Source organism: Protopterus annectens, chromosome 4.part0, assembly GCF_019279795.1.
Source record: "Protopterus annectens isolate FY-2018-M chromosome 4.part0, PAN1.0, whole genome shotgun sequence".
Classification (NCBI taxonomy): Eukaryota; Metazoa; Chordata; order Ceratodontiformes; family Protopteridae; genus Protopterus; species Protopterus annectens.
In genome coordinates this window covers 1496822594-1496850093 of record NC_056733.1, presented here as the reverse complement: position 1 = coordinate 1496850093, position 27500 = coordinate 1496822594, and the positions used below count along the sequence as shown (strand labels likewise).

Sequence of the window (27500 nt, the reverse complement as noted above, 5' to 3'; positions counted from 1 at the left end):
GCAACTATGTCTCTCTTAAAGGCAAAAGTTTGTAAATGCTCAACCACTCATGCTTAAGTGTATACACCCCACAAAACCTAAAAGGGCCAAAACCTTTCGAATATTTCTGGGCAGCATGGCTATGCCTAAACATACCCACTAGAGTCATTAGCATTGTATTCTCCTATGATCCTACAGAACAGATGCAGACAATAACTCTATGCTTGGTTTAAATTATTCTCTTCTTCCCAAATGAGTCATTCTAAATTGCTTGGTTACTTTCTCTGAAGCTGAAAACTTTATCACCGGTTATACTTCTTTCACTGTACATTACTGAAGAACAAAGTCACACAAGACCAGCATACACTTCTGAATCCATTTAATGTGGAGCACAGACTAAATACTATGCACAGCAATATATGCACTGTTCAATACACCACATAAAGTATATTTTCCTTGTGCGATGTACAAATATATGTTTCGTACTTGATAGTACTGTTGTTTCAGTGGCATTCCATGTTTATTTTACAGAGGCAAATTAATTTAACTTATAAAAAGTTATGAAACTTGTTCAGTCTTTAATATTATATTCTGTGTGATAAGAGAGTACCGAGAACTATTCAGTGCTATAGCATAGAGAGATAAAGGCCTGACTATAGCCCAGACAATCAAGGCTTAATTAGAGCCTCAGGTGCCTGAGGTGCTGGGGCAGGAGGATAGGTGTGTCCATTCTAGGGGAAAGGGCATGCACTTGTGCTTTCCTCATGTTAGTTCCCCAGAAAAGGCTGTGGACATGCAGGGGGATGTTGTCTATTGGAGGCAACAGCAGTGGCTGAGTCACTGTGAAGGGAGTTGATATGCTGGCATACCCCGTTGCCTGTAAAATCCTAAGGATGGCTTAGGGGGAATGTTAGAGGTGGGGAAAGCTAGGCCATAAACAAAAAAACACTCCCAGCAGTAGTATGATACTGCACCAGCATCCCCAACCTTGTATAGGCCCCAGACATGAGCTCTTTAAATTAAATATTTTTAGAAGTGAACTAAGTACAGAACATATATTATTAGCTCTTCTTTGGCAAAAGAGAAAAACTGAGATTTTCTGTTGTAGGTGCTTAATTGTCTAATATTTAATTTCCACTGCATTCAGAATTTTAGTGTTATACTGTATATTATTGCATTATATACCCCAGTGCCATATAGGGCTCAAACACTATTCTATTACTTCTGTATACCCTACTGAACTTTGAATCATCTATTAACAAAATTTTGGAATAAATAGCAGGATTGCTGTACAAGTTAGCCTTATTTTGTCCAGTCTGAAAAATAATTTTGCTCATAAGTAGGAATTAGGAATCACACTTTAAACTAATCAGTTACTAAATGCAATACAAATAATACAAATATTGCTCTATTTTTCTAAAATGAAGGTGTGATTCTTGCCCACTTCCAAGCCTTTTAGACTGATGCAATGACAGGTATTTTTGTAAAATGTACGACAGAACTGTGCAACTTTGTGCAACATTATACACTTCCGGAGCTGAACTAGTAGTCTAAAGACTGCTTGTGTACCTATTTCACTACTGATACAAGTATGGATAGCACACCCTCTTTCTGTAGGACAGCTGTCAGGAAACAAAGGAGGGGCCAATGGCTGTCTTATCTTTTCTGGTGTGAGTAAACACAGCTCTAGTAAACTCTTGTAAGTCCTAAGGGTAATTAAGACATGAGACCAATAAACAGAAACAAGCCTTCCAGCTTGGTATGTTTAAGAATGTATATGGAGCTAACAGTGAAGGTAGTGCTGCCCAAAAGTGCACATGGTACATGGTTAGAACATAAGTCGACATGGAAAATTGGCAGGTTCCCTGACAATCCAAAATTAGCAAGGTTGGAAACAAACAAATACATAATTAATGCAAATTATACATCACTATTAAAGAGTGCCCATAGAATACTATTCAAATATTATTGTATTGCCTTACATGACCATCCCATGATAGAAAAAAAAATGAACTGTTAATTTCATGCCTGTGCCAAGTTTTCTGAACTAAACTGAATACACAGAACCATAACCTTATAGCTGTTACATTTTAAAGTTCAGGAACCACATAGGGTACTGTCAAAACTGTGAATCATTGTAATTATTGATCTGATATTGTTAATCCTCGTTCATTCCTTACGTGTGGGTATCGGTTCCGACCTCGGAACCGAGCCGGCCATCTTTCAAGCTCACGTCAGCTACAAACTCTTGAGCTAAAACTCTTACCCAGAATTCCCCTCTCCCTGTTACCTCAGATTTCATTTGCCACATTGCCATTTGGTTGTGTCAAGCTACTTCTCTTGAGCTAAGTACAATATTTTTCTTCATACTAAATCCTAAAACAACCTTTTCTCACAGAAAAGTTATTAGATAGCTTTCTCTTACCTTATCACATTTAGCGACTGTCCTTTCTTGAATCTTTTCAGTTTCTTTCCTCCTCTTTACTGCGAGGTAATTTCTTTTTTACCATCATTGGTAAACCTCCTTTCCTTCTTACCTTCGGGTAATTCTTGTACCATTGCTGGTATTTTTTCTGGGTTTCCTTCTTTCTTTCTAACATGGCAAATAAAAAAGTTAGTCCAGGATTTAAAAGATGTTCAGATTGTAGCCATACATTACCTACTTCAGATGCACATTCCCTGTGTGTCTATTGCTTGGGTGTGCCTCATTTAACAGTTGACCCACCCTGTGGGATTTGTAAGAATTTCTCTAACAGGATGTTGATTGAGAGAAAAAATAAATTAATATTGAAGGGGCTACATAAATCTCCTTTTTCAGAGGCTATTTCTGGGTCGGAGGTTTCAACCCCTCCAAGATCCCATAAGAAAAAGAGTGATAAACATATAAAGGCCAAGTCTCTTCCTTCGTCCCCTGCTGGGGAATCCCAGGAACCGAGACCCAAGAAAGCTAAGCTTTCCAGTTCAGATTTCACTTCTTCGGCTCCAGTGCTTTCAGTACCTAGACCTTTGGCACCTAGGCCATTGGCGCCATCTGTGACTTTGGCACCAACTAGCATGCCCTTTACCATATCGGTACTGAGGGGCTGCTCAGTTCAGACTTTTTTACTGGCACCGATTGTCCAGTCAATGCAGACTGTTACAACATCGATGGATTTTTCGACACCCATTGCCTTTTCAGCTCCGACAGCTAACCCGGCACTGACTACCCTCTCAGCACCGACAATTCAGTTATTGGCACCGATTTTTTCGGTTCCAGCCTTAGCACCGACAACCACTTCAGTACCGACCTTATCATCGGTGCAGACCATGACTTTGGCACCATTGATTTCCTTGGTGCAGACACCTGTAGTTCAGTCCTTTACAGCCCTGTTGTTTTCAGTGCAGACTTCCGAGGTGGGCACTGAGCTTGCTCCGTCTTTGGATAGACCTGACTCCCCCTCAACCATGTCTGTGAAATCCACTAGAAGCTTCTCTGAACATGATGTGTTGTGTCTTGTGGATCAAGTGCTTTTGGCCAGAGGTATCCCACCCCCCAGGACCTATCCTACCTCAGGAGGTGATCACCCTTTACCAAAGACACCTACTTATTCTTCTTCTTCATTGCCTTTGAAATCCCCTTGATATAGCACAGTCCCCCCCCCCTATGATTCTCTTTATGGACCTCACTAAGGAGCCGCAGTTGCCGTCGTGGCAGGAGAGTTTTGCTAAGACCCAGGATGTCAGCTGTAGCATACGTAATTTGGTGTTTCACAGACATCCAGGGACTCCGAGTTGGCAGGCTGAGCCACTTAGGAGAGGGGTGACCCCTGTCCTGGGCACTCACCCCTCTTCAGGTGGACCAGCCTTCCACCTAATGGAGAAGGCTCTGGTGTCAGCTGGCAATCCTGTGCTATCACTCTCCCCGCCCTCCTCTGACGGCAATGTACACAAGTCGCTCCTGGTGGACACCGGGCACAAGGTCCTCAGGATATACACCCACAGGAGACCCCTTTTGCACTGTCTTCCCCAGCTTCTCCCTCTGAGGAAGTTCATCAAAAGACCTTGTGCAAGAGGAAGCACATGGACTCCACAGAGGAGTCCCTTACTGAAGACACAGACTTTGATGATGAGGAAGGGTCCCCTCGCTCACCCTCTGAGGTATCCTTTGGTGATATTCTTGAAATTCTTAAACAGAGAGGTGACTGGCAGCCCTTGAACCTGACCTCTGAAGAGTCTGTGTTCCTGCAGGCCTTTCGCACCTGCCCCCCTACCTCTTGGGTTACTCCACCTGCCGACGAACTGGTTCGGCTTGTCGTGCAGCATGCGTGGAAGGCTCCTGATATTGTTGAGGCCATTCCTCGGAGGCCAGATAAAATTTTGTTCCCTCCTGCTACTGATCCCCATTGGTCCAAAGGTCTTCCTGTAGATGCTTTGGTGGTGGCATCCACAACTAAAAAGGACCTGGCAGAAGAAGAAAGCCAGACTGTCCATCCGCCCAACAAAGAGTCCCAGGCTCTGGACAGAATAGGGAAGCATACTTTTGCATCAGCGACCTTTGCAATCAGGTCCCTTTACTATTTGTCACACTTTACCGGGCTTCAAAGAGATTTCATTTCTGAGCTCTCTGAAACTTTGGCTGGAGCTGTGTCTGATGAGGTCCATGACAAAGTGGCCTCTCAGCTAGCTACCATTGAATCGATAACTAACTCCTCCATGCATCTGATATCTCATGTATCAGAAGGAGTAGCTAGAGCAGCGAGTTCAGGCATTGTTCTGAGATGACACACCTGGATGTGCTTGTGTAATTTCATGGAAAACTTCAAGGCTTCCTTTCTCAATGCTCCCATCAAAGCCTCTTCATTGTATGGACCCAAGGTTAAAAGTACACTGGCCAGATATGAACAGGATGGTAAGACCCTTTCTGCCATGGGTCTCTGTTATTCTTCCCCTCAACAGGCTTTGTCCAGAAACCAGAAGAGTGGGAAGATATGGTACAAAAGGTCTTAGGGTCCTTTCTGTGACACACAGGCCAAGTTCTCCCCTAGAGGCAGAGGGGGAACTCACAGGGAAGACACCCTTTTCGGGGCAGGGGGGAATTGTGTAACCAGGGTTCTGGGGACTCTTTCCCTGGCCAATCCTACCAGCACTCCTGAAGAGCAGCCCAACTGCTTTCCTCTGGAAGTGGTTGGGGGTCATTTCTCTTTGTACCCTTCTGCCTGGCTAACCATCACCACCGATTCTTGGGTACAAAGGATTATAACCAGAGGTTATCATATTCCCTTCAACCTTTGTCCCACTCCCCTAGCAAACTTACCTGACATTCTACCCAGTCAAAGGGAAGAAGCAGCTTTAGAGATTTCAAAACTGCTAAGAAAAAGAGTCATCCAAATAGTGCCTCCAGACCAGATCGGATCTGGATAATACTCAAGACTATTTTTGGTGCCAAAGAAAACCGGGGACTGGAGACCAATTTTGGATCTCAGTGTATTGAGCAAGTTTGTTAAAGTAGAAAAATTCCGGATGGTCACAATACAGTCTATCCTTCCGCTTTTGGAAAAAGACGATTGGATGTGCTCAATAAATCTTCAAGATGCGGACTACCACATAAAAGTGGACAGACCATCAAAAAGATTCCTTCGCTTCCATGTGGGAGCTAGTCACTACCAGTTCAGAGTTCTGCCCTTCGGACTCTCTACAGCCCCCAGAGTGTTCACAAAGTGCATGGCAGTCATCACAGCTCACTTGCGACTACAAGGATTCCAGGTGTTTCCATACCTAGACGACTGGCTCATCTCCACCCCCACCAGACATCTATTGGAAGAAGCCCTGACATACTCTCTCCTCTCTGCAGAAAGGCTAGGCATAACCATAAACTGGCAAAAATCCAATCTCACCCCATCTCAGTCCACAGAATTCATAGAGGTCATCTTGAATACAAAGAATTGCAGAGCATCCATTCCAGAGCACAGAATTCTAAGGATAAAGCAACAACTGATCCTAATCCTTTCAAGGGAGAAATCCACAGCTCACTCTGTTCTACAGTTGTTGGGTTCCATGGCAGCCTCCATCACCATTTTCCTCCTGGCCAGGTTTCACATGAGGCTTCTACAATGGCTACTGCTCACCCAATGGTATCCCTTTCAGTACCATCTTTCAGCCAAGATTCGGGTAACTCACAGGTGCAAACAGGATTTAAATCAGTGGATGGCCCACAACCCATCACAATGGTCTTGCCCCTTCTCCTCCCAACAACCCAAGGCCACAGTGACCACGGACGCCTCCCTGATGGGGTGGGGGGGCTATGTCAGGGACAGACAGTCCAATGTACTTGTTCTGAAATGGAGGCCCATCTGCATATAAATGTTCTAGAGCTGAGGGCGGTGCTTCTGGCATTGCAAGCATTCCATCCCCTGCTGCCATCTGGGACTATTGTGATACAATCAGACAACATGGCAGTGGTCTGGTACATCAACAAACAGGGCAGAACCAAATCTTATCCACTCTGTTGAGAGGCCATGAGGATATGGCACTGGGCGATGACCACCAACTGTTTTCTTCTAACAACACAAATTCCCAGGAGTTCCAACGTGATAGCAGACAGACTCACCAGGTGTATACTACAACCTCACGAGTGGTCCCTGAATTCCTTGATAGCGGCAGAGATTTTCAACCGCTGGGGTCTTCCTTGCTGCGACCTCTTTGTGTCTCTGACCAACTTCAAATACAGCAACTATTTTGCCCTGATTCCCCCTCTGGGACAGTCACCCAGGGACGCTCTAGTCCATGACTGGCCCTCGGGTCTACTTTATACATTTCCACCTCTCCCCCTCATTCCCCAGTTTCTGAAGAAAGCCCGCCAGTTGAAGAGCAAAGTAATCCTCATAGCACCATATTGGCCTCGTCAGATTTAGTTCCCCTTCCTTTGGCCTCACCTGCTAGATCAGCCGTGGATTCTCCATCCAACCCTGGGGTTGATCTCCCATCTGCAGAATCTGATTCACCTCAACTTGAACAGCCTGAAGCTCACAGCTTGGCTCCTACAATTCCCTTAATTGCCAGGCAGAATGATCTTTCTTTGCCAGTACATGACATTCTTATTGCATCTCATAAGTCTTCCACCAGAATTACATATCTCAGCAGGTGGAAAAGATTTACTTTTTGGCTGAAAGAAAAACAGGCAGATCCTTTTTCAGCACCAGTGTCGATAGTACCGGAGTATGTAGCCACCCTATTTCAATCCGGTCTAGCTATTAGAGTTCATTTGGCTACAATATCTAATTTCCATGATGGTGTCCAAGACTCCTCTCTTATGTCACACAAATTATGCAAGACTTTCATAAAAGGCATGAATCATCTAAAACCCCCTTTTAGAGAACCTACTCAACCATGGGACTTGTCATTAGTCCTACAAGCTTTGACAATGCCACCTTTCGAACCAGCTTCTTCTTGCAACCTCATATATTTGTCATGGAAAACCTTGTTTTTGGTCACCATTACTTCTTCCAGACGTATCTCTGAGCTTCAAGCCTTATGCATCAAGAGTCCATATTTAATTTGTCATAGAAATAGAGTGTCATTGAGAATTAATCCTTCCTTTCTGCCAAAAGTGATCTCTGAAATGTCCATTGATCAAACCATTGACTTGCCAGTTTTCTTCCCCAATCATTCAAACAAAGGAGAGTATTGCCTACATACCCTAGATATTCACAGGCAAATTCACTTCTACTTGAACAGGATTAAGGCCTCTCATAAATCAGACCAGTTATTTTTGGCCTATTCTGGACCTAGATTAGGATGTGCTGTTGCTAAGGTCACATTGGCTAAATGGTTGAAGGACTGTGTGACCTTCATTTATAGACAACGTAATATTCCATTACCTACTACCATAAAGGCTCATTCTACAAGGTCGGTGGCAACTTCTGCTGCCTTCCATGCCAAAGCTTCTTTACATGACATTTGTGCAGCTGCAACTTGGGCTACCCCTCATACCTTCATCAATCATTACAAATTGGATTTGGCCTCCAGGGGAAGAGCATCTTTTGGTTCTATGGTGCTCAGGAATGTCCTTCCATGAGAGTCTCCCAGAAATAAAGGTAGCTGGGGACTGTGTCCCACATGTAAGGAATGAATGAGGATTAACAATATCAGATAAAGAAGTTATGTCTTACCATAAAGTTCCATCTGTATTGTTGATCCTCGTTCAGTCATTATGACCCTCCCTCCCTCCTTCCCCCTCCTGTGGCTTCTAGTGGATCTCACCATCCGGTTCTATTAGGTCATTTGACCAGAAGTAGCCTCTACCTTCTTTTGACTTGCAAACTCAATCTGAGGTAACAGGGAGAGGGGAATTCTGGGTAAGAGTTTAAGCTCGAGAGTTTGTAGCTGATGCAATCTTGGAAGATGGCCGACTCGGTTCCGAGGTCGGAAATAAAGGTAGCTGGGGACTGTGTCCCACATGTAAGGAATGAATGAGGATTAACAATATCAGATAAAGAAGTTATGTCTTACCATAAAGTTCCATCTGTATTGTTGATCCTCGTTCAGCCTCCCCTCCTTCCCCCTCCTGTGGCTTCTAGTGGATCTCACCATCCGGTTCTATTAGGTCATTTGACCAGAAGTAGCCTCTACCTTCTTTTGACTTGCAAACTCAATCTGAGGTAACAGGGAGAGGGGAATTCTGGGTAAGAGTTTAAGAGTTTGTAGCTGATGCAATCTTGGAAGATGGCCGACTCGGTTCCGAGGTCGGAAATAAAGGTAGCTGGGGACTGTGTCCCACATGTAAGGAATGAATGAGGATTAACAATATCAGATAAAGAAGTTATGTCTTACCATAAAGTTCCATCTGTATTGTTGATCCTCGTTCAGTCATTATGACCCTCCCTCCCTCCTTCCCCCTCCTGTGGCTTCTAGTGGATCTCACCATCCGGTTCTATTAGGTCATTTGACCAGAAGTAGCCTCTACTTTCTTTTGACTTGCAAACTCAATCTGAGGTAACAGGGAGAGGGGAATTCTGGGTAAGAGTTTAAGCTCGAGAGTTTGTAGCTGATGCAATCTTGGAAGATGGCCGGCTCGGTTCCGAGGTGGGAACCGATACTCATATGTAATGACTGAACGAGGATCAGCAATACAGATGGAACATTATGGTAAGACATAACTTCTTTATTTTGCTGTCTCAAAAAAATCTCATTTCAGTAGATGACACTATAGATAATGTAACATGTACTACTGATTGTTATTTATATGCTGTGTGTATAAAAGTCATAATATAGCAGACAGTTAGTGGTCTCTAGCACTCATTTATGCCACAAAAAGAGCCTATAACACAGCAATCCTATCACTGACTCTGCAATTAATGTGCACAGTCCTCAGTCCACCAACTAATTACCATTTTATACTGTAGAAGACATTGCATACATTAGCTATTCCAATCCCAGGTGGATTTTAAGGGTATTGCTGACACTGTATGTGAGAACTGTAAGGTATGTGGGTGGTGGAGATGACTAGATGTCAGGAAAGTCAGGTATGGTTCATAGGTTCATAGGTAGGTACTAAGCTATTGGCCCAAGGGCCTAAGTAAGCCTAGCCAACAAGGTTCCCTGGCTAACACTACCCAAGAAAGTTAATTTCTTGTGCCCCTGTTGAGCAGAGTCACAGAAGTGATCCCTGGGGTGTATTTCTTATTTCCCATCCACTCATCAATATTTTTCTTGAAGAGTGCTAATGAGGAACTTTGCTTGATATAGATGGGTAGCTTGTTCCAGAGTATGGGATCTTTCCCTCCAGCATGTCCTGTTTATTGTGGTGACAAGGTTTAGGTCCCTAGAGCATGTAGCTCATAGGGGTTGGGATTTCTTTAGGTGTAGCATGTCCAACAGCTCTGGGTTTAACATAGCTTTATATGTTAGGCAGAGATCTCCTCAGAGTAGGCGATATGCTACAGAGTAAAGCTGTAGTTTTTTGAGACGGTCAGTGTAGGGCATCTGTTTGAGGCCAGTAATCCTCTTTGTGAGGTACTTCTGTGGCCTTTCCAGCTGTTGCAGATGTTTTGGGAGGTACATTCCAAATGGGGTATTGTACTCTATAATGGGTCTAATGAGTGCCGAGTAGAGGGGAACAATGACCTCTTTTTTCCTGGATGAGAACCCTATTGTGATGAGGTGTGCCACATAGAAGGATTTTCTGACTACTGTGATGATGTGATTATCAAAGGAGAGACTACTGTCCACCTGGGTCCCAAGGTCTCTTATCACACATTTGGCATTAAATAGACTTCCGTTTATGTGGTAGTTCTTGGGTACAGAGTTTTTAACAAAGGGGATGACAGTGCACTTTTTGGCATTGAGCTTGAGGCCATGCCTCTGACACCAGCATCTGTCTCAGTGTGGCCCTTTTGTAGGATGTCCACATCATTTGTGGAATCGACTATGGCTCCTAGTTTGCAGTCATCTGCGAACTTCATTAGCCATAGGCCTTCTGTGTTAGCCTGTACTTCAGAGAAGCAGATACCAAACAGGAGGGGTCCCAGGACTGAACCCTGTGGTACTCTATTGACACTGGTTTGAAGTCAGATTTGGAGTCTGCAACTTTTACAGTGTGGATTCTGTCAGTGAGCCAGCTGGCAACCCATCTTGTGATGTAGGGATTTATACCTAGTTTAGTGAGTTTAGCTATAATTCCCAGAATGGGGGATGGTGTCAAAAGCCTTGGCACGGTCAAGATAGGCTGTGTGAACCACTTTACCCTCGTCTATGGCTTTGGTGACTGCCTCAAAGAAGTCGATCAGGTTCAGAATGCATGATCTGCCTTTCACAAACCCGAACTGGGTGGGGTCCAGAGTTTGGAGGTTACCACTGTCTTTGTTTATGAGTTCCATGATGATACGTTCCATGGCCTTGCAGACCAGGCTCGTCAGCTAATAGGGCGATAGTTCCCAGGATCAGTGGTGGCTTCCCATTTGTGGAGTGGGATAAAGCCTGACATGAGACTATGATTAAACATGGTGCTTAGGTGGGGAGCCAGTTCGTTCTGATAAGAGAGTACCGTTAATGAGAGAGTACCGTTAATTTTGTTAATAGTTTCAATGTTTCAGTAGCAACCACAAGGTAGAAATAATGAAGTTGTATCTCCTAAAACACAAGATACTTTTATAATTAACCAATGATAAATGATCACAATGAGCAATGATGGCGTGTGACTCATATTCATACAGGTACTGGGGTAAGAAAAGTGAAACAGTGATTAGAATCTCAGACTTCTGTTATTTCTGGTCCACATGTTATACAAGTACAAAAGGGATTTATGTTTTGCTAGAAATTCTCTATTTTTTTAATAATAATTGTAAACAGATGGTGCAACCTAGTGCATTGTGCCAGGTACAGATATATTAATGATCATGTACTTTTTAATAACACAAGTAAATAATGAGAAGTTTCATTAATATATCTCAAGTGAATATATCCTTTGGATAAAAACAGCATATCTTTATTTGTGACATAATATTTCCCTTAAAGGAAGTCTGATTCCCACTACACTGGCTGCAATATACCATACTTAGAAGATGGGTGCCTTGAACCACAGTCTTGTCCCAGAACTTTGAACTCTATTTACTTTTTGCTAAATATTTCTAATACAGTCAGTTTTAACCTGTTCACATTATGAATGGAAAGTATCTCTATTCATGTTGTACATCTGTTTAGCTGGAAAGCTGGACACACACACACATACACACACACACACACACACACACACACACACACACACACACACACACACACACACACACACACGCACACACATGCACACACACACACACACACACACACACACACACACACACACACACATGCACACACACACACACAGACACACACACACATGCACATGCACACACACACACACACACACACACACACACACACACACACACACACACACACACACACACACACTCGTAATCAGTTGTCACTCACCCTATAAAATGTATCACAGGTATAATTTCACTGGACATTGTATCATGGCAAGAGGGAAAAATGGTCAATAAGCAGAACAGAATACTGACCACTTGCAGCAACGCAAAGTTGATTATATCACCAGACTCAAAAAAAGTTACAGATGAGAGTGGCATCCTCACTGTGTGTTAATAGAAGTAACACCAAATGATGTCATGTTGTGAGGCAAGATCTGGGATTAGCATTTGATTATCCTTTACTCAGACTGCAAATTTCCAAATAGCTTTTGCCAAGTGTTAGGACAGTATGCTGGGATCTAAGATAATAAAATGCTGTTATCTCCTTTTAATGAAACATGGTTCAATGTACAGTGTGTGTTACTATACTTCTTAAAAACTGATGAAGCTGTAACAAAGATCACACAATTAGGCTCAGCTGTGGCAGAGTGGCTTTTGCACTACTAAAATGTAAGGATTGCCACAAAGGTTTACACTGAGCATTAAAACTGTAGTTTCTTTTCCACCCATGTAATAGGAAATATGCTTTGATATTTTGTAAATCTATTCTGTCTAAAATAAATCAGTGACTTTGTTTACAGATTTAATTTGCCAGAATTTAGAGATACATGTTGGATTTGCAGTGCCACAGAACTGTAAAATCTACTTTCTGATTAATTTGGTATTCAATTCTGCTCTACTGTGTTTGGTGGGTGACAGTAATAGCAGATGTTATGTAGTCCAATCTCACCTACATTCTTACCCGTTGGTTCGGAGCCAAACCTCGGCTCCGACTCGGCCATACTCTAGCTCAAAGTCTTTCAATTGGCTGGGCTAAGAAGGTATCCCATGCTGCACTGCTCCCTTTTCCCAGATCTCATTTGCCGCTTATATAGCTCAGACGTGGTCTCGCTCTTGGCTGTGGCTAAGTATAACTTTTGTTTTTATTGAGATATTCTTGCTTCAAAAAAAGCTATTTTCATAGCTGTGTGTTGTGTGTGTGTGTACTAGTTTGATAATCTGGTGTATTGTTTTTCTCATAGTATTGTCTTTTGTGGTGTCCCGCTAACTGTTTCCCCTACGAGCTAGGCCCATTTCAGTTAGAGGACCTAGTCCGCCCCTTCTTCTGTGTTGCTTGTTAGTAGGTACCTATCCCTCAAGCTAGGACCATTTTAAGTTAGAGGACCTAGTCCTCTCCTTGTGTTCCTGTTGAGACCACTTAACTTAGAGGTCTTTTTGTGATTGTCTGTTGTTTTTTTCTTAGTTCCCGTGCTTGTGGCTTCTATATTAATGGTTGATCTTTATTAACGGTTGGTGATTTTTTCCTTCACTATGTCTAAGGATACGAAAGAGCATAAGCCCTCGGGCTTTAAGAAATGTACTAAATGTGGTTATAAGATGTCAATCACTGATGGGCACTCTGTTTGTGTTTATTGTCTGGGGGATATTCACCTCAGGGAATCTTGTACATTTTGCCATGCATTTAGCACGCATGTTCTTCAGGAGAGGAAGAACAAACTAATTTTGAAAAGACTTTTGAAACCCTCCTTCGAGGAGGATTTGGGAAGGGCTTCTAGCTTCAAGTCCTCTCCCTCTAAGAGTAAAACTTTCAAGGCTAAAGAGCATTCTCTGGCTCCATCTGTATCCTCGGAGCCTCTGGAGAAAGTAGTAAAATCTACTGTGGCATCCTCAGCTCCACTGTCTTCGGAGCTGCAGGAAGTTAGTGTATTGACTGAATCTGCTTCAGCTCCAAGTCCCTCGGAGCTGATTGCTGAGGTGCTAGTTCGGAGCCGGTCTCCAAATTTTAGGCTGGTCTCTCCTCCTCGCAGGTCTCCTTTGGAGAGGAGGTCTAGATCTCCCTCCTTATCTTTTAGGTCCTCCAGGACTCTTTCAGATGTGGATGTAGATAGAGTGGTACAGAGACTGCTCCAATCACCGGTACTGGCAAAATTGTTTTTGGCTCCAGCCCAGTCGGCTCTGGAGCCTGTCACCCAGCCAGCGGCGATACTTCCTCCTCCGATCGAATCTCAGCTTTCGGAGCCAGAGTGGTCGGTGCCATCTGATGTCCCTAGGTTGGCTCTGATAGCCCATCCTTGCTTATTGGCACTGGCTTCAGCTCCGACCCTGTCAGCTCCGTCCACGGATTCCAGGACTCATGGTTCCTCAGTCGGACTCGAGGGGGAGGCCTCAGGATACTTTCCGGCTCCTAGCCCCCTCTCGGTGCTTCGGCGTGGGGGAGCCTGACCCCTGCTTTGGCTTCAGACCTTGTCCCTTCTGCTCTGAGGTCTTCCATGGCTGGTCGATCTTCGGAGCCGGGGGGACCAGCTTTTGAGGCCATGCGGAGCATGCTGGCCAGGTCCTCAGTGGCATCATTCAGCACTGACACTCTGTCCCCTCTAGCTCCAGTGCAGGTTTCTGATCACCCTCTATCTTTTGACAGCGGAGACCCAAGGCCTCAAGATACCCCCATGAGTGGTCCCCATATTTCTGAGGGCCCCTCAGTGTTTTTGCCTGAGGAGCCACCCAGAAAAAGAACATGCAAGAGGAAGCACATCGACTCCCAAGATGAGTCCCTCATGTCAGACACCAACTTCAAGGAATCGGAGGGATCCCCCAAGTCATCCTCTGAGGATGTCTCTTTCTCTGACATCCTAGAAATTTTGAAGCAGAGGGGTGACTGGCCCTCCAAAGCTCCCTCCGAGGAGGAGTCAGTGTTCCTGAAGGCCTTTGGGGCTCAGCCCTCTGCCTCCTGGGTATCTCCACCCTTCGACAAACTTCTGGATCTGGTTTGTCGAAGGGTGTGGGAAACCCCTGACTCTGTGGAACCAGTCCCCAGGACACCCAACAAATTCTTGTCCATCACCTCTGACAAAGAGTTTCTATCCAAGGGAGTTCCTGTAGATGCCATGGTGGTAGCAGCGGCCACCAAGAATGAACTGGTTGAGCCTTTGTCTACCGTCCATCCTCCTAACAAGGAGTCTAGGACCATGGGCCGGTACAGGAAGCGTATGTTTTCTTCAGCGGCCTTTTCTCTGCGGTCACTGAATTACTTATCACATTTTACATGGCTCCAAAGAGATCTCCTGAAAGAGCTTGGAGATACTCTGCAGGGTAACATTTCTGATGCGGTGGCTCAAAAGGTCAACGGTCAGATGTCTACCCTCAATTCTATTGCTAACTCATCCATGAGGCTGATCTCTTACGCCACCGAAGAAGCGGGTAGGACAGCAAGTTTGGGAGTTGCTCTTAGAAGACACTCCTGGATGCGCTTCTGTAACTTCATGGAGGCCTTCAAGTCTACGTTCACCAACACCCTGTTTGATGGCTCCTCCTCATTCAGAACCAAGGTGAAGGACACTCTCACTAGGTGCGAACAAGAGGGAAAAACTCTCTGCTGTGGGAGTCCATTTTTCCCTCCCCTCTAGGCCTTATCCCAAGATCCAGAGGGGTGGAAAGATGTGGTTCAAAAAATCGCAGAGGTTTTTTCATGATGCACAAGGTGAGTCCCCCTCCAGAGGCAGGGGAGGGGGTGGTAATTCTGGTAGACGCCACCCTAGGGGCAGAGGAGGCCCGCATAACCAGGGAGACCACGATTCCTTTCGTGGTTCTCCCTACCAGCGCACCTGATGGGAGGCCCAACTGTGCATTTCTGGAGCCAGACGGGGGTCGCATTTCACTACACCCAAAGGCCTGGCAAGGTATCACTCACGACCAATGGGTATTAAATATAGTTTCCAGAGGATATCGCATTCCCTTCTCTTCAGCTCCCCCTCCGATCAAAAAAATCCCAGATGTTCCACCCAATCAAAGGGATTCTGCAGCTTCAGAGGTATTAAAGCTGTTAGAAAAAGGAGCCATCCAGCATGTCCCCTCAGACCAGATCGGATTAGGGACTTAATCCAGATTATTTTTGGTGCCAAAAAGGACAGGGGACCTGAGACCCATTTTGGATCTCAGCAGATTGAACACCCATGTGAAGAAGTCCAAGTTCCGAATGGTCATGTTGCAATCTATCCTCCCATTGTTGGGAAAAGAAGTGTGGATGTGTTCCATTGATCTCAAGGATGCTTACTACCATATAAAGATGGACAGGGCATCCAGAAGTCATCTACGCTTTCGGCTGGGAGCCAGTCATTTTCAATTTCGCGCCCTGCCCTTTGGTCTCACCACAGCCCCCAGGGTGTTCACCAAATGTATGGCAGTGGTGACAGCTCACTTGAGATGTCAGGGATTCCAAGTGTTTCCGTACCTGGACGACTGGCTCCTTTCTGCCACCATCAGGCATCTACTCCTACAAACCAGAGATGCCATGATCAAACTGTGTCAACAACTGGGTATCACTCTAAATTGGTAAAAGTCTGCATTGTTGCCCTAGCAGCATGTCACCTTTACAGGCGCTGAGTTAGACACAGTGCTCATGAGGGTGTTTTTACCAACAGAAAGGATTCAAAGTTTACAACAGCAGGTGTACGTGTTGCTCCTTTTGAGAACAGTGAAGGCAAGATTGATCCTCAAATTGTTGGGGATGATGGCTGCTACAATTATGCTGGTTCCTCTGGCGAGGCTACACATGAGGCTCCTTCAATGGCTACTCTTCACCCAGTGGTCTCTACAACATCTTCCGCTTTCTCATCTCATAATAATCATAGACAGGTGCAAGCAGGATCTTCACTGGTGGCTTCACACCAGCAACCTCAACGTGGGAAAACCCTTCGTTCCATCCCCTCCGGTTGCCACAGTGACCACGGATGCCTCCCAGATGGGGTGGGGGGGCATTATCTAGGCAGGACAGCCCAAGGTATGTGGCAGGAACACGAGATGCATCTGCATATCAATGTCCTGGAGATGAGAGCAGTGCTACTAGCGTTGCAAGCACTTCAGAGCTTTCTTCCTCTTGGGACACTTGCTATCCACACAGATAATATGTTGGTGGTATGGTATCTAAACAAACAGGGAAGAACCAAGTCATACCCCCTTTGCAGAGAGGCCATGCGAGTGTGGCAGTGGGCAGTGGCTTCCCAACATTTTCTTGTAGCAACACACATTTCGGGGAAGTCCAATGTGATTGCCGACAGGTTGAGCAGAGCTATTCTGATGCCTCACGAGTGGTCCATGAACAATCAGGTTGCGGAGCAGATTTTCCACAGGTGGGGTCAGCCTTGCTATGACCTATTTGCCAGCCCCCTCAATACCAAATGCAGCAGCTACTTCACCCTTATCCCCCCTCAGGGGGAGTCACCCAGGGATGCTTTAGTTCACGATTGGCCCTCTGGTCTACTGTATGCCTTCCCTCCTGTTCCTCTGCTGACAAAGGTTATTCAGAAAGCACAATCTTTGGGAAGCAAAATGATTCTGATTACTCCACACTGGCCTTGACAAATTTGGTTCCCCTTTCTCCATCCTTACCTAGTGGACGCCCCCTGGATTCTGGACTCAACCAGATCTGATTACTTATATGCCAGGGCAGCTCCATCCCTCTCTTCAGACCCTCTGGTTGACAGCCTGGCTCCTCCACTTCCATCATTAATCAGGCTTCATCATTTTTTGCCAGAAGTTCATATTCTGTCTTCCTCCCATAAGCCTTCCACCAGAAAAATCTATTCCAGCAAATGGAAGAGATTTCCATATGGGCGCATGCAAGACAAATTGATCCTTATACAGCTCCAATTTTTTCAGTCCTGGAGTTCCTCTCCATGCTTTCCAACCAGAGATCAGCAGCCACAACTATTAAGATCCAGTTGGTGGCTATTTCCACCTTTCACGTCGCTAATGAGCCTAGCCTCATGGCACATAGACTTTGTAAGGCATTCCTGAAGGGCACTATGCTGCTTCGTCCTCCAGTTTTTGACACAGTTATGCCTTGGGACTTAAATTTTGTTCTACAATGTCTCACTTCACCCCCCCTTTGAGCCTGCAGCCACTTGTGATTTAAAATATTTGACTTGGAAGACAATCTTTTTGGTAGCCATCACTTCGGCCAGATGTGTCTTGGAGCTTCAAGCCTTATCAGTTAGACCACCTTACTTGATTTTTCGTAAGGACAGGGTTTCTCTCAGACCAAACCCTTCCTTTCTACCGAAAGTGGCTTCCGCTAGTAATCTAAACCAATCCATTGAACTAACTGTATTCTTTCCAGATTTCTCGAACAAGGCAGAATTTAGATTTCATCAGCTGGATGTGCACAGACAATTACGATTCTATTTACATAGAACGAAGGATCTTAGAAAATCGGATCAGTTGTTTGTCTCATTTTCAGAAAATAGGATTGGGTCTCCTGTTTCCAAAGTCACTTTGTCTAGATGGATCTCCAGGTGTATTTCCTTCATTTATGCTTCAGGTGGCAGGGATTTACTATTTCGAGTGAAGGCTCATTCTACCTGATATGTGTCTACATCTACAGCCTTGCAGGCCAGGTTGTGTATGGATGATATTTGTGCTGTGGCTATATGGGCATCTCCTCACACATTTGTTACTCACTACAAGTTAGATTTGGTGTCCAGAGGCAGGTCTTCCTTTGGTTCCACAGTGCTCAGGAGTATTTTCCACTGAGCTTCCCAGGATTCAGGTGTTGGGGATGCTGTCCCACAGTTAAGAATGTAGGTGAGATTGGACTACATAACATCAAGAAGTTATGTACTCACCATAACGTTCGATGTATGTAGTCCATCTCTCCTCACATTCTTACTTACCCCCCTCCTTCCCCCTTCCTGGAGGACCTAGGGGTTAGGTATAGTTTCATATTCCTTTATGTTTGGTATGTTTTTCCTTCTCTATGTGTCGTCGTGTGTGGAGAAGTGAGTGATTGAACTAGCAGCAAACTAGATCTGGGAAAAGGGAGAGTGCAGCATGGGATACCTTCTTAGCCCAGCCAATTGAAAGACTTCAAGCTAGAGTATGGCCGAGTCGGAGCCGAGGTTCGGCTCCGAACCCACTGGTAAGAATGTGAGGTGAGATGGACTACATACATGGAACGTTATGGTGAGTACATAACTTCTTGATCTCTACTTGCAAGATGATATAATATGTGTCAAGTGAGTAACAAACAATTTGAGATTTCCCTGCATATTGGCTTCATGAAGTAACTGTTATGCCTCTCAGTGTTAACTCATTATATTGTCTCCTACAGAGAGCATTCTCAGAAGAAGAAGAAGAACAGATTTTCATTGCCCTGTATGACTTCAAATCCCCAGATTCTCCAGAACTAGAATTAATTAAAGGAGAAGAATATTTTCTTATTGATGGCTCGCAACCTGACTGGTGGAAAGTACAAGACAAATATGGGTAAGGGCTCATAATTTGTATATTTATAATAGCGACTTCATGCTGTCAAGATATGGAGTTAACTTAGTGACAAACATCTCTGACAAACTTCACACAAGGTAAACAACTTTACATACAACTTCTGAGAATGTTACGCATTCCATACCAATTCATTTCAATGTATGTATTTTTCAGAAGTACTAGTGATTTGATAAGTAGACATATTGTAGTAATACAATTTATTAAAATTGAGTTTCTTGTAGAGCTAGCAAATTACACCAAAATGTATTTATCTTTATTTGCTCACATATGCCTTCTCAAGAAAGAAAGAAAAATAGACAGCACATAAACATTCACTGGGGCTCTCAATAATAATCTGTCTAAGCAACAGAGACCTGCAAAGCAGAAACGCAAGCAACCTCCATCCCCCAACACAACCCAAAATGACACATAGCCCACAGACTCAGTGTGCCACTCAACCACAGCCAATAAGGCAAAACAATGTACCCAACACACTAGTCATATGTGACTCTATAGTCAGGCACACTGATGTCCCACTCACCAGGCTAAACAAGGAGAAGGTTACTGTCAGCTGCCTGTCGGGTGCCAGGATCCACCCGCCACATAACCCACACACTCAGGTCACTCCACAACAAGGACAAATATGACTCTGTCATTGTCCATGTTGGTGTGAATGACCTGAGATGTACCTCCCTGGACTACATGGAAAGAGACATGGAAGAGCTCTCCGATCTTGTAAACCAGGCAGGTATGACCCTAGCCCTGAGTAGCATTCTGCCATCGCCCAGAATGATACCGCAGTACAAGGACAAAATTATTGACTTCAACAATTGGCTAAGCTTCTGGTGTCATTCTAAGGGGATCCAGTATCTGTCTGCTTGGGATGACATGGTCGACAGACCATGATTCTTTGCCACAGATGGCCTGCACCTGTCGCCCCTGGGATTCCGGATACTGGCTAAGGCTCTTTCTGCCCCTTCAGTGCTTTTTTTAGGCAAGGTTCAAATGACAAATTCACCACTGTAGCAGGAACAGGCAAGCAAAAATGAGGGTAATGCTACTCAATGCTAGAAGTCTAAATCTCAAAATGCACTCACTCAAGGCACTCCTTAAAATGGAGAACATCAATATATGTGCAGTGACTGAGACATGGTTCAAGGCTCCAGAGAGCACCCCTGCACTACCCGGCTATAACTCATACCACACTTTTCGGCCATTTAACCTGGACCGAAACACCAAAGGCGCAGGTGTATCCATATTCATTAAGGTTATCCACACCTCCAGGCTAGTTGCTCAGCATAATGCATCTGAGATTATCCAAGTGCAACTAACTCTGGGCAAAACTGCAATCCAAACTGTAGCTTGCTACAGATCCCCCACCATGCCCCAGGATTCCCACTCCTCTTTTCTTGATGTACTAGAAAATATTAAGGTTCAACCAAACAACTTAATAATGGGTGACTTCAACTACCCCACCATTAACTGGGAAAACAACTCATGTACCAACTCCTTAGCTCAACGCTTTCTGGAATTCATAAACTCCAATGCCCTGGATCAACTTATCCACACCCCCACAACAACAATATCCTAGATCTAGTCATTGCCAACATGAGTGACCGGTGTTCCAAACCTGAAGTCAACTCCTCGTTGGTCTGATCGACCATAAGCTCATCACCCTTGATATCCACATCCCGCCCCCACCTCCCATTAAGGAAACCATGGTAAAAAAATTTCTCCAAAGCCAACTTCATGCTTCTTAAGACAGAAGTGGTGAACTTCATGACATCCATGCAGATGGACAATACAGTTACGACTGCTGAATCCTACGCAAATCCACTCTATAAGCACTTACACGTATGCATGGATCATGCTATCCCAAACAGAACCAAGACGCTATCCTCCATAAAAAAGAAGCCAATCTAGTGGTCCCCTGCCATAAACAAACTCTACAATAGAAGGAAGAAACTGTTGCAAAAGAGAGTAAAATCCCATGAGTGGAGGAGCTCCCTGGTCAGCCGCAGTAAGAAGCTGAGATCCCTTATAAGATCCTCCAAAGCTAGCTATAAAAACAAAATCACCACTAATTCTAAGCACAACCACAAAGCATTCTATAGCTATGTCAAGAATCTCGATGGCAACACCCAGATCTGCTCTGAGCTACAGCACAACGGCAAGAAAATTACAGAACCAACTGATATTGCCAACATCCTGGCAGATAGGTTCAGTGCTAACTTTACCCCCCACCCCTTAAAGGGCCCATATCTATACAGGAGGAATGCAGACTCCCTGTAATCACTACTACGCAGGTAAGAGCTGCACTCTCTAAAGCCAAAAACACAGCATCCATGGGACCGGACAACATCCCAGGCTGCGTTTTACACGAACTTCAGAATGAACTGGCTCCCCACTTAAGCACCATGTTCAATAATAGCCTCGCATCAGGCTTTGTGCCCACTGAATGGTGCTCAGCAACAGTTATCCCACTCCACAAAGGGGGAGCCACCACTGATCCCGGGAACTATCGACCTATTAGCCTGACAAGCCTGGTCTGCAAGGCCATGGAACATAGCATCATGGAACTCATTAACAAGGACATTGGTAACCTCCAAACTCTGTATCCCACCCAGTTTGTGTTTGTGAAAGACAGATCATGCCTCCTGAACCTAATCAATTTCTTTGAGGCAGTCACCAAAGCCGTTGATGAGGGTAAGGTGGTTATTCCATTCTGGAATTATAGCTAAACTCACTAAACTAGGTATAAATCCCTACATCACAAGATGGGTTGCCAACTGGCTCACTGACAGAACCCACCCTGTAAAAGTTGCAGACTCCAAATCTGACCTCAAAGCAGTGACAAGTGGAGTACCACAGGGTTCCATCCTGGGACCTCTCCTGTTTGGTATCTACTTCTCTGAAGTATAGGCTAACACAGAAGGCCTCTGGCTAATGAAGTTTAGAGATGACTGCAAACTAGCAGCCATAGTCAAGTTTACAAATGATGTGGACATCCTACAGAAGGGCCTCATTGAGACAGATGCCTGATGTCAGAGCAATGGCCTCAAGCTCAATGCCAAAAAGTGCAGTATCCCCTTTGGTAAAAACTCTGTACCCATGAACTACCACATAGGCAGCAATCCACTTAACACCAAATATGTGATAAGAGACCTTGGGACCCAGATGGACTGTAGTCTCTCCTTTGATAGTCACATTGCCACAGTAGTCAGGAAGTCCTTCTACGTTGCACACCTCATCATAAAAGGGTTCTCATCCAGAAAAAAAGAGGTCATTGTTCCTCTCTACTTGACACTCATTAGCCCCATTATAGAGTACAACGCCCCTTTTGGAATGTACCTCACAAGACATCTGCAGCAGCTGGAAAGGCCACAGAAGTACCTCACAAAGAGGACTACTGGCCTCAAACAAATGCCCTACACTGACCGTCTCAAAAAACTCCAGCTTTACTCTATAGCATATCACCTACTCCAAGGTGATCCCTGCCTAACATATAAAGCTATGTCAAACCCAGAGCTGTTGGACATGCTACACCTAAAGAAATCCCAATCCCTCCGAGCTACACACTCTAGGGACCTAAAACTTGTCACCACAATAAACAGGACATGCTGGAGGGATAGACTCCTGTCCCAGAGACTTCCCATACTCTGGAACAGGCTACCCATCTATGTCAAGCCAAGTTCTTCATTAGCACTCTTCAAGAAAAATCTTGATGAGTGGATGGGAAATAGGAAATACACCACGGGGATCACTTCTGTGTCTCTGCTCGACAGTGGCACAGGAAAATAGCTTTCTTAGGTGCCGTAAGCCAGGGAACCTTGTTGGCTAGGCTTACGTAGGCCCTTGGGCCAATAGCCTAGTACCTACCTATGAACCTATGAACCTATGAATCTATAAGCAATGAACTTTCTGCTGTCTTAGAGCCCCATGCTTCTAAAATGTCCCTGCTTTTCAGGGATGGCCCTTATTTTGCCTTAGGATGTTTCCCTGCCCTGCATGAATTTTGAAATTTTATGTCAAAGCAGTAAAAATTGAATAAACACAAAACAAAAAATAAACTGGTAACCAGAAACAAAAATAGGCAGCAAGCTATAGAATATTATTGTTAGCGCTTTCGTTCAGAAAATACATGAACTTCTTCAGACAAAGAAACCCCAAGAGTCTGCAGTTAAAATAAAACTATCAATTAAGATGAGATAATTAATTATAAAACCAATTAACATAACATAAGAAATTTAAAGAGCCAGTGTTATACAAAGTAAAATGTATATGTGAATAAATATAAAAATTACATTTGCCAAATTATTAAAGTTTGACATTATTATTCATAAATTGCATATTAATGTGCATACCTTTAGTCACTCAACAGTCTAGTGACTAGTTCAGATAGTTTAACAGTGTATATGTGTTGAGGCCTTTGCCCCTGATTATTTTTGATTTTGTCTGTCTTTCTTATGGTTAGAAGCTTAACACAATGTGGAGTCCTGTCTTTCTTGAACATGTTTTAATTCTCATGTCTCATTTTCCTCAGATACACTCTTAAACTTTATAGGCTGCGTTAATATTATTACTGCCAAGACGTCCTGCCTACAATAATTTCCATCTCAGAAATCACTAGTCTTCAGTCTACCTGCATCATAATTCAGTTTTTCATAACCTAGTATTACTGTTCTGCTACAGCTAAGTTAGTATAGTTATACAAACACAAATGTGATTGCATCTAGGATAAATGGTCCGTTGAAAAACAAGGCAAATCAAATTTTCACAAACAGCATCCAACGAACCAGCAACAGCATATGGATTCACTAATCACAACTCGATGTCAAAGACCAAAAGGCTTTATTCAGGTTAGCACTTTCATGGTGAATTAACAATGAAGAACAATTTAAAGCAATAACCATATAGTTAAAGCTTGCTGTACAAAAAGTGTTCTTCACTCCTCACCCCTAACTCCCAAAGGCAGCCACTTGTATGCATGCCTGATGAGTGATTGTGAGCAAAGTGAAAAAAAAAATAATGATCGCAGTAATGTATTCTGCTTTGTTGGTCCTAGACAGTACACTGCCCTTAGAGAAGCTATAGTAACTTTCTTTGTACACGTCTGAGGTATGCATGAAAAGTAAAGAAAATAATGACCACACAATCCCCACCCCCATAACCTACAGCAACTTTCTGTACATACACATCTGAGCAGGGCTAGTTTTAGAATGTTTATGGTTGTGAGCAGAGGCCAGTATCAGTTTTATCCTAACGTGGTCATATCACGGCCCTGTTCAGGTTAAAGTGTGTAATCAGAAAATTAAAGCATTTTTTCCTCTTCATTTTTCCCCAACCAGAAACAGCTTTTGTGGGTGTCACACACAGTTGAGGATGATTAAGGGAGCCCCCTGTATCTATTTATGCAGTCTGGGGCATGGGATACCACGAGACTCCTTGAAGATCTAAGTGTCTGAATGTTCTATGATATATTTCATGCTTTACTTTTGAAATATAATTACTTGTTAGCTGCATTTTTATTGATACCCAGAAGAATAATGTGTCTGTCCTGGCATTATTGGATGTGTGCACTAAAAATCAGTGATTTATATATATATATATATATATATATATATATATATATATATATATATATATATATATATATACATACATATATATATATATATATATATATATATATATATATATATATATATATATATATATATATATACATATATATATCTACACACACACACACACACACACACACACACACACACACACACACACACACACACACACACACACACACACACACACACACACACACTGATTCACTTTACATGCCAGATGTTTTAAAACATCAAAATTCATATGGCCGAGATCATGTAATCAACGTTTTAAAACATTGAACCTGTAAAGCAAAAACGAAAACAACACAAAAAAATTTTTTGGGACATTTTTGCAGGGGGGGGGCAAGCCCCCCTGCACCCCCTCTGCTATTTAAATATACTAACTCCGAGATCACACTGCAGTGAGGAAAAGGGAACATTTCCTGTTCCGTGCTGTATGGAGATCTCCACTTAACACGTTCAGTGTTTTAAAACATCAATTATATGGTCTTGGCCATATGAATTTCGATGTTTTAAAATGTCAAGCATGTAAAGTGAATCCACACGCGCACACACACACACACACACACACACACACACACACACACACACACACACACACACAAACACACAAACACACACACAGTAAGTCACAGCAATACTAGTTTTGTACTTATTTCAGCAAATAGTAATACACTGTGCAGCACTGGTACTTCCACACCATATCAGTGACTGCTGTTTAGCGGTCATAAAACAGCGGGGTTAAGTTACAGTTTACCTCATTGAGGAGTAAGTGAATACCTGTCACTGTCCCTAATTTCACAGATATCCCTTGATTTTGTCTCATAATTCCTCATAATTTTGCTCTGTCCTTCATAGAAAGCAAAGTTTTATTTGCTGGTAAATCATTCAGAATTACACAGTCAATAAATCCAGACCATAGAGTTTTATGCTTCTCAAGTGGATGCAAAATGTGTTGGCAAATTAGAGTAATATTTAAAACATGTTCCTCGTTTTGAGTCTTTATTTGGCTATTACTTTTGGCACCATGCAGAAATCTTTAGCAAAGAAGTTGAGAGTTATAGTATCTCTTGTTCTGCCAAGATTTATAAAACTTCCTGAAAGAGAAAACCATCCCTGAAAACCAGAAGCATTAGCTCTTCTTAAAATCCATGGTGTGCACTGACATCAGTCAATCTGGGCTACTGAAATCTTTAGTGCTTACCTTGTTCATGTAAGTTATCAGCTTTATCCTACCAGGATCATATCATAGTCCTGGTCGGGTTAAAGAATGCAATTGAAAACTAATACATTTTTCCCAACCAGCAGCAGCATTTGTGTGGCCCCCCACACAGTCAAAGATGATTAAGGGGCCCCCTGCAGCCACTGGTATTGCTGGTATCTAAAGTTGTCTATGTTGTTAGTTTTAGTGGCGAGGATGTCCACCAGCAAGATTTAACTAAGGCAGGGGCACTATGTCAGTTTTAAAATATTTAATGGAATTGTGAAGCCTGTGCTTGACCAAATACTTTTACTATTACTAAAGATCTTTGAATTTTAAAGGAGCTATAAATAAAAGTTATTATCTACCTAGTTCATTAAGTATACAAGATTGCTGTACTAGTAGACATGTCACAAAATATCAGGATAAAATAAATTGCTGTGGTTGGGAGCCTCCAGCGATCGCAGGGTTCACTGGTATCTAAAACTGACTATGGTTTATTAACAAGAATAAACTCAGAGTTTTAAAGCCAGTAAATAAACAATATAATTTCAGTATATAGCTTCTTCTTTTATCACTTTCCCACTCCCTCAGTTCTGTGTTTCAGTCTTTGGTTTTACATTACAGATTTCATATTTTGAAAGTTGGGCAAACAAATAAGCCCTTTTTATTTTGCAGATTTCATTAGCCAACATACATGCTCATGATACCATATGAGGATATACAACATGATCTTTCCACAGCCATGTGTTTTATATGACCAGATTATCTTGGCAACCATTGCCACTGGTGCAGTTTGGTAGAAAAAAAATGAAACCTTGTAAGAGTTAATGCCATTCTATTAATGAATAGAATATAGAACTATGTAAATACATAAACAAATACATTAAACTCTATATAAATGAGTATATATCATTTAATACCATATAACATACAATGAGAAATTTCATTAGCATATCTCAACTGAATATTTCCTTTAGACAAAACCAGCATACCATTATTTGTGTCATAGTAGTTCCATAAAGGAGGTCTTAGGCCTAGAGCACTGGTTGCATTGTACCAGACTGATATTTCTAAACGTATTGAAAGGGGTTTTACTCTTACCTTTCATATTACTGGAGTAATGGATAGCTATCAAGGTATGATTTGTGATTGATAGGAAACAAACATCTACCAGTTAATGATGCAGACATTTTTCCATTAAGTTTGTCTAGACAAGACTTCCAGAGAGAGGTAATACATTTTTTCCACAACATATAACCAGAAATTTCATACTATCATTGGTTTAATTAATTGTAAGATGCTTGCACCTATGTGCTTAAGCCAAAACTTATTTCAGTATCTGGGAACTACCACATATGAGCCATGCGGGCATGTCATTGTTGTTTCCAGTCAGCTAAATAATTCTATTTTCATGTTTTTTCCCCACCAGAAGCTATTGTCATTGCATTTAGCATCTCAGATTAGCTTTCATTATTTTGCTGCAAA

General features: G+C 43.2%; 1 protein-coding gene across 1 annotated transcript in view; it reads left to right on the top strand.

Annotated features, from left to right (window-relative positions):
- Window positions 1–27500, top strand: part of ITK (IL2 inducible T cell kinase) — a 1334312-nt gene that overhangs the window by 875273 nt on the left and 431539 nt on the right. The window contains exon 6 of the mRNA XM_044069337.1: window positions 19030–19184. Within this exon, the coding sequence (XP_043925272.1) occupies window positions 19030–19184 (155 nt within the window). The remainder of the gene's footprint in view (window positions 1–19029; window positions 19185–27500) is intronic.